The following is an 8,790-nucleotide window of genomic DNA, read 5'->3' as shown; positions in this document are numbered from 1 at the left end:
CGCAGCGCGCAGTGCGCCTGCAGCCGCCCCAGCTCCGACTCGCCTACCCACTGCAGGCGGTACCGCACGCTCTGCAATACGCGGATATTAACATCGCTTACTTCCTCTATTCTAAAATCTAACATGTTATCTGGATATTTGCATCCAGGAGACTTTAAATAAGGCCGAACTTGAAAAGCAAAACTTACAGGTTTCACTTTCAATCGTTTCTTGGCATCAGCTCTGATGGTGAGTTTATATACCGCGTGGTAGACGCAGGGCGCGGGGTGCGCCGGCAGCCACACCTTGCTCACGCGAAGCGGGGAGAGCTGCGTCCCGCTCTCCATGCCGAACAACTGCACAATACCGCCACTTACTGCCTTACTCAGAATGGGTCACTCGGGGATACCTTCAGTGTACATTTCTCTTATAGTTATATTACCGCCAATTTAAGGAGTCCAAGAACTGAAGTTACTGTATTATGAATATACTAATTTCGAAAGACATGTTTCAAATCCAATTTGAATAGAACTAAATAAAAAGATAAGGTACCAATAAATTACCTCAAACAGTAACTTATATGCTGACATTTTCCATGAATTTTTCTCTGATTTAATCGATGGGATCCAATATTCGCCACTGGTCTCTTTTAATAACAGAAAAGATTTGTCGGATGTACAATAAACCAGTAGAGAAACCACGTCCTGCAACTCCCTGTAATGTTTAAACATATTTACTATGAATTTCTTGAAATTTTAATGAACATGTAAGACGTTTTAAACGTAACTTTTGATAAATATACGTCATGCCTATGTAACAGTTACAGCAAAAGTGCAAAAATCTTACTGTCGTTTCAAAATAATATTTACAAAAGCATTTTTACTACTTTAAGATTTAATTTAATTACTATTTTGTAAATTTTGTTCCACTTCAAGTGGTAATTATTGTTACTTGTTTTTAGCGCCATCTAATATCGAATTCTAAAAACATTTATTGAACTTAACATGGTGCCATCTATTAATCAAAAGCAAAAACATTTTTTTTAAAGTTTATTACAGTTCATCAAACCTTTTACATGCTTTAATTTAGCTTTTTATGTTTTTTTTACGTTATCGATATAACGCGGATATATATATTTTCTACAATGAAAACTCAAGCGGAACATTTAAAATTATTGTCATATTTTACATAACTAGAATCGCCAACCCCTTTAATTAAATCATACGAGATAAACTTTATGTTCCCTTTTAAGAGATAAGGGAGGATCCATTAATTATGAAGCATTTGTAAAGTATTGATCTTTATGTTCGTATATAGTTTGGCGCCTAGATATATTTACTATGTGACGTAGTGATCACGCCACCTTTTCAGAGCACTTAGCCTTTTCTGATTGGTGGATGTCCCCACCCCTAAGCGAAAGTAGGATACATTCAACACGTCTAGGGTTGCTATAAGGGCACTACGCTTAAATCGATTTTAAATCGAATGCAATATTTAAAAATTAACAAAATAAATGTCTTAATATTTTAAATCCCAGTTTTAATAACATTTTGAGATAAAATAACTTTAAATTTATAAGTTTTAAACGTAGTAGACTTATAAATCTTTAAAATTAGTTTGAGATTGAATCGATTTTTCATTGATTTGACAGAGGCAAATATTGATACAACACTAACTAAATAGACAGTTCGAATTTGCAGTTTGCAGACGTTCACCCTCTGATAGTGTTTACTTTCAGTTTATTTCGAAAATCAGTGATAATTTATAAGTGGAATATATCTAATCAACACAAGAAGAATTCAGGATAAAGGTATGCTATCTTTATTTGTTTTATTTTTTGGCCTAGGCTCAAATTTATTATAAAAGGAATCTCTGATAACCTCTTGCGGTTAAATTATTATGCGAAATATTCTTCTTTTAATATTCAAGAGAAAGTTAATTATTGTTTTTATAAAATAATTAAATGCGCAAATAGGGTTTTAAATCATACTACTATAATAAAAATCAATTCGTTAATGTCGCTGGATTTCAATTAAATATAACTGCGGTAATATTATGCTCTGACGTGATTTATTTATTATATTAATTAAAAGTAATTATTAGTGTAAAATCTGAAACAAAGGTGTTAATTTTATAACATATAACAATTAGCTAAAAGGTGGGCTCTTTGTACAATATAAACTTCAGCTTCCCATTTTATTTTCACATAGTTGTAAAATAATTATAACTTTTCTATCCATAACATAATATAATGAGTTCTTTGGGGAATCAAATAGGTATGTTTCTTTGATTTTATTGTCCCATTAACTGTGATAATCAAGCTTCATCTATGTTTTACAAAATTATAAGTACCCAACCCACTTTGAGTGAAAATTGTTACATTATGTAATTATTATTTACATTTCATGACATATGTATGTTGTGTTTTTTAAACTTATTGATCCTACAATTTTTCAAATGTTGATTAAACAAAGATTAAAGTAGTTTGTATACAATTTTATATTTTATCTCATACTTAGAATCAACTTTACTAATAACAGTATTTAGTTGTTTTATAACTAAATAGTGGTATATTGTTATCAAAACCTTAGTTTTAGACTATAGTTTAAATATTAGCATCAGATGATGGAAATCTTAGGCCCTAGGTATTAAGTTTCCGCGGCCAAACATTCATATAAAAATATCATTGGTCTTTTAAAATAAATTAACCTGTTTTGCTTAAAATTGTGATTAAAACCCATTGTCAAGTAATTGATGTCTTAACCTACCTGATTATTTAAACAGTACTATTGCTTATTACACAAAAATGTCTTTTAAAAGGGAAAAAATGACAGATAATTGCTATAAGAACTGCTCTAGGGTGCAGAATATATTTACTCCAAAACCTATTGCAACATACCATGCATTAAGTATTATTTGGAGTGTGTTTTAGTGACAATATTGAGAGTATAACTTGCCCTATGCTGGGTGGTTTTGCAATTAGGTCAACTATCGGTGAAGTTTCGTAAAGCATCATATGTAATGTCTAGTTCACTTTGTAATGGATGCTTTTCATGATACCATTAGGATATGTTTTGTTATGCATATTGATACCTTTTGCGGAATGGTAGGTAGGTAGAGGTTATAGTTTTTATTGAGCACTTCTCTGGTTTTGTTTATATGTCTGTTGTTGGTTTTGTATAATTTTTTTCTTTGTATGTCTGTTAATTATAAAAATTAAGGTGACATTATCAAATGTGGCTTTGTTTCCCTTTATGTGCTACAATTTAAAAACTGAGTAATTTACTTTAATTTAGTAATTACAATGAGAGCAACAGATAAAGTAAATTAATTTATTGTGAGACCTTGAATAAAAATACCTTTAGATTATTAAAAAAAAAAACAGGTTCGACGCATTGAGGTATCAACTTGTAATGAATATTTATTGGGGCAAATAATTATATGTATGAATTCGATATCGAGACGTAAAATGTAGTTTTCTTTAAAAAGCCAAAAAAATGTTGAAGCAATGTGGGCTTGTTCTTGTTTAAATCAAAATGAATTTCGTAACATAGTAATGAAGCCGCGGGAAGTTTACTGTTTTAATAATTGCAAGCACTCTAGCTTATTGGTTTTATCAGCTAAAGTAATGCTGGAAAGATCTTGGTACCAATTTAATATGACTGTTAAAAAATGTTACATTGTAGAATTTTAGTAGAATCTAAAACATTTAAAACTATTGCAATATAAAAGTCGAACCCGTCGGAAGTCCGTAAAATCGACATGTAAATGAAAATTAGTGCTGTAGCCTTTGGGTACCTTTTCCTTTGTTAGCTACATTTCTAGATTACAGACGTGAGTGCCTATTATCTAGTGCTAGGTAGATCTACTGCTGTGGCAAGGCCGCGCACTTTGCTCTCCCGCGCCGGCGCACAATTACACTCCCCACGGACCCCCCCAAGTCCCCAATGCCCCCACGCCACCCACCTCGTCAGACCGCGACTTCTATTTTGTTAGATAAATTACATTAGAATTTTCAAGATATTTGCTATTGATTCGTACATTATAACGTCCAAACATTCTATACTAGGCCAGTTTTTTTCGTACGTTCGATTATAAAAACGAAAATTTTGTTTTGACCTCGGTTGTTAACTATGCAGAAGTAAGTCGCATATGTTTTGATAATATTTTGAACGAGAACTTGCAGGTGATACTCTTCATTTTTATCCGACTAAATTTATAAACACGGAAATATTTACATAATATACCTCGGTCTCTATTAGTACTTTGTTGAGATAATTTATGGTAACATAAGTATGTTTATAACATTACTTTTTAGAGTTTTATACCAACCCTCTACGTAAACCGATCATGGTGGTTCTAAAAAATGGATGACACGAATATTTTCTGGCTACCTGCGGAGAGGCCCAACGGCTTAGTTCTATGATCAATATAATAAAAACTTTCGTTTATTCAAGTTTAATTAGAGTTTGAGCTCAGATTGTAATGCTGCACTAATTACTCCATGGCCCGCAGCTCGTGTACGTCAGATGTCAAATCACGTCGGCGTGGTAACGAGGTGCAAAGTCCATACCGCGCCGCCGTGTGCCACCAGGATCATTGTGTCTCGCCGCACTGACACACATGTTTAGGGCTGTCAGAAATCTGTTGTCTGGAGAGGGATTAAAAACATTGTACAACTGCAGGTCTTCTTTTTCGAAACAAACAAAACAAAATATGTTTTTATTTCACATTGAAGTGAAATTTAAAAACAAAATTATAAAAAAAAAATCAATTCGATGTATTAAATTTTTTTTTCTCCGAGCAAAGTCTATGTATTTCTGTTGAAATATTTTAGGTAAATATGTAACTTTCCGAGTAAATTTAATAGCCTTCAAGTTTTGAAGTTAGTAATTGAATCATAGAAAAACGTTTTGTACAGCCCTAGTAGTGATGTTATGTTTGTAAGCGTTAAATTGGGTTATTTATCGATAAAGATTTAAATGAGCAATTTGTTTAGCCTCTGAATGGAGTGATTTGTCAATGCTTTTCCACTATTGAATGATTCAATCTCTTCTCGTATACTTTTACCACGTCATTGCTTTTGTCTAGGATTATTGTGATAAATGACTATTTTTGTCTTAATGTCCTTTTTGTTTTTTTATTATCTGTTGTTTGTAGACGGTAACATTTAGTATTCGTGTCAAACCTTGTTTTAAACGAGGTTCTTTCTTTTAAAATTTATGTCTAGGTCTTGTGAATTGCTAAAAAAGTTTCTAGAAGGAATGATATTCTAGAATACCATTGTAGTGTAGTTGTATAACGAAACATTTATTATCAGTGTAAATATATCTTATGGACTTCTTGTTAATTATCTCATTCATGCTTATTTGCTTGTAGTGTTCATAGTAGTTTTTGTGTCTAATTAATGAGTTATCAAGACTTTAATTTGCGTGGCGCAGTACATCGTAAATGTTATATTAAGAGTGTTTACCATAATGAGGTTAGAACTCATTAAAACCAAGTATTCGTGTGTATTGTATTTAGTATACTGAAGTTAATTAATGAAACATTTTTAATATTATAAGGTGGCTAATGGGCAAGCGGCCACCTGAATCCGCCAAAATGGCGAATTTACCGCTGCCCATAGACAGTAGCAATAGCGGATGCTATGCTACCCATAATCGACGGAGGAGGAAACGCACATAAAGAGGATATTTTCCCTATGCGTCACCTCCATCGTCAAATCCACGTTCCCTTTCTAGCCTATTCTAATGAGAGAAAAGGGATAGGAAGAAAAGAAGACTAAAGGCCTCCTGCACCACACTCATCAGACGAAACGGGGAATTGCTCCTATTTCGCGCCTGTCTTCTGTGTGGTCGTGGTATTACACCGAGCGAGCCGACCCATTTGTGCGAAGATGTTAAATAAATAAATAAATAAATAAATAAAAGATGTTAAAGCGCGCTGTACCACTGTTGGCTTTAATTTTCTATTTCTTCTCAAATTTAGATTTAGCAGTCATTGTAATTGCCTAGACCCGGATGTTTACTTACATAGTAAGTTTCCATGGCGTGTGTGATAACATTTCGGCCTCGTCTACCTCGTCGTATCAGGTCGGGTTAGAGGCCGCGCCGGCTCCGGACCCATGATAAGCTATCTGACCCTCAGATAGACAAGTCTGAAGTTCAATGGCAACCGCTGCAATCGAACATGCAAGTTCCAAAGTCCCCTGATAGGCGCTATGTGTATTTTTAAACCGACTGTTTCAATGGAAACTGATAATTCGATATGGCAGTGAACATACGCTAATAATTTCAAGTTATTCGATCGATTTAAAACTGCGAAGTTGCGTCAACTTCTTAAATGCTTCTAACTGCTAATTAAGTTGTGAATGTGGAGGTACAGCGGTAGAAGTAGACGTAGAGATAGATGGATTGCGTGAAAGGTGACATTGTTAAGAAGGAAGCAATGACTTAGGTGATGTATAGAGTTATGTGGAGGACAAGAACCTGTTGCGCCGACCTTATGATGAGGGGGAAGATGATGATGAATCAAGAATATCACATTATCATTTGCTGTTTTATTCAGTTGGCAATTAGGTAGACCCTTAATGTTTACTTAAATTGGTTTCCTGAATTAGCCAGATACGTTATGTAACTAATGTAACGGTAGTTCCCAGTGCGGGACTTTGGACCTGGAGAGACGACGGCGGACGTCCATTATCCCACGGCAGCCGTCTTCCGCCACGCGCTCCTTGCCCCGGCGATACAACGGAGATGATGTCATAGATCAAACGGTGGTTAATAAGTTCCGCTTTTGTATTTACTTTTGCATATGGAATCGTCTGTGATTTAGTATAGTCTTATTGTGTATTCTGCTGGTGCTTTCCGGCATATAAACTTTACGCTTAATTGGTTTGATTTTCAGTGTTTAAAGAATGTAGATTCGGTCATAAAATAGCTGTTTTAATTATTTGTCATGAAGAATGTCGGATGGACAATATGCTACAAAAGTTTATTGACATGAAATAGATGTAAATATATCTTTTATCCAGTATATTTAATTTAATTAACAAGTTTTACAGAATGTTATTGGATCCCTATGCGATATACTTTAAAATGTTTACTAAGTGAATGTCAATAAAATTCCATTAGGTTGAAAGGTTTGTTTTTATTTTAAACGTACATAATTTGGCTGGTTGCCAGCGCAATCAACGTATATAAGAGTACATACTCTCGGCTATATAAACCTTTGCGAATTTGCAATCCCGCATCGAGTTTGCTACAATTGTGCCCGCAGTTGTTTTAATTATTATTACTGTTTGTATAATTTGCGAGGGATTTACACGGAATGTGTTGTTCGATATTAATTAAGTTTGTATTCGATGTTTACATTTGTATACTCCGTATGATGTACATCTTGTCTACACCAGATCATCTTCCTCATCTTGTACTGTAGGTGGTGTACTTTGCAGTACAATATTCCTAAACTTCACCTCTTATTAATTTGCACTGTTTTCGGTGAACACATTGTATAAATGGACCCCACGACATCTATCTTTCTAATACACATTAGGAATTATTCGGTTACACGGAAACAAAATAAATTGTCTCCACTATTTTCAGCTTTATACAAATAGCAAACATGTTCAAAGATTATTATATAATATAATATTAAGTATTAGTTTAGCAAGGAGCGATTAGAAATCACAAATAGACACTGCTCTGATAAGTGTCAGCAACACATCGTGCCCGATTATGGTGTACTTGTTTTTATTCTCCGTACAAATATGTGTAACGCAGTCTTGTATTGCGGTTTTATTTTACGTTCGAAGGGATAATGTCTACTGTCTTATTCGTTCGAAAAACTATTAAGGGCGACCGGAAGGACATAAATAAAGACATTAATGGGGCCAATGCTTTCATCCCTCTCAACTCTCAAGTTACTTTGTATATTCGGTGTGCCTTGGAATTATACACAATACAGGATGGTCAAAAATAACGATATCAAATAGTAAATATTGATTTAGGTTTTTTTGAAGAGTAGGTTTCAAAAGAGCAGCGGGAAAACTGGACTGAAGTTATATCGACGTACTGAGAAAGACCTTACCTCCTACTGAGAGGCTTTCACATGTAGGTTAGTTTTATACATAAAATGTACGACCTTGATAGTCAGATGTTTATTTTTATAAAGTGTCACTGACCTACTCAATGATTCGCATTTTATAATCTTATCAACGTGTCGCCATACGTTGAATTTGAGTCATGCCAATTCGTGTCATTTCTGATAGCGATTTATTAGCAATCAATCTAATATTACATCTTTACCTGAATTTTTCCATTTAATAATCAGTGTCATTATTACAAGAAATATTGTAATCTATAGCTTATATATTGTTATTTCCGATTGAGTCGAAGTTAAATGGTGTTTAGTCTGTTTTTAATGTTATTTATTTAAAATAATCTATTAAAAATTAAAATTTATTGTATAATATTGAACGGTAAATAAAATTGATATCTTATATTACACTCTACATTATATTTATTGTCTGTGGGTGTTTTTACAAGACAACTAATGGCACGTCACTGCATCCGTAACCATCATTGTCTTATTATAATAAGATAAGGTTGATTTTCCTCTGCAATTGTATGTGGATGAAATTATCTTATTTAAGACTGCCTTGTACTGAACGTTGTTTAGTGATCACGTATAACTTAAGTCCTAGATTACCTAAGTAACAATACGTGTCCTATCTTTATTACTTAAGGTAATCGCGTGGAAATGTTTTAGTTCACCAAACATAATTAATTCTGGAATTATGTTAATTGC

General features: G+C 33.7%; 1 protein-coding gene across 1 annotated transcript in view; it reads right to left on the bottom strand.

Moving 5' to 3' along the window:
* Positions 1-775, bottom strand: part of LOC106101268 — a 4,111-nt gene extending 3,336 nt beyond the window's left edge. Inside the window, exons 1-3 of the mRNA XM_013280433.1 lie at positions 543-775; positions 189-335; positions 4-71 (exon numbers count right to left, since the gene is read on the bottom strand). Of these exons, the coding sequence (XP_013135887.1) occupies positions 4-71; positions 189-335; positions 543-710 (383 nt within the window). The 5' untranslated portion in view covers positions 711-775. The remainder of the gene's footprint in view (positions 1-3; positions 72-188; positions 336-542) is intronic.
* Between the last annotated feature and the right edge of the window lie 8,015 nt (positions 776-8,790).

Source organism: Papilio polytes, unplaced genomic scaffold, assembly GCF_000836215.1.
Source record: "Papilio polytes unplaced genomic scaffold, Ppol_1.0 DF823991.1, whole genome shotgun sequence".
Classification (NCBI taxonomy): domain Eukaryota; kingdom Metazoa; phylum Arthropoda; class Insecta; order Lepidoptera; family Papilionidae; genus Papilio; species Papilio polytes.
The sequence above is the reverse complement of the archived record's forward strand: the minus strand, read 5'-3'. Positions and strand labels throughout refer to the sequence as shown.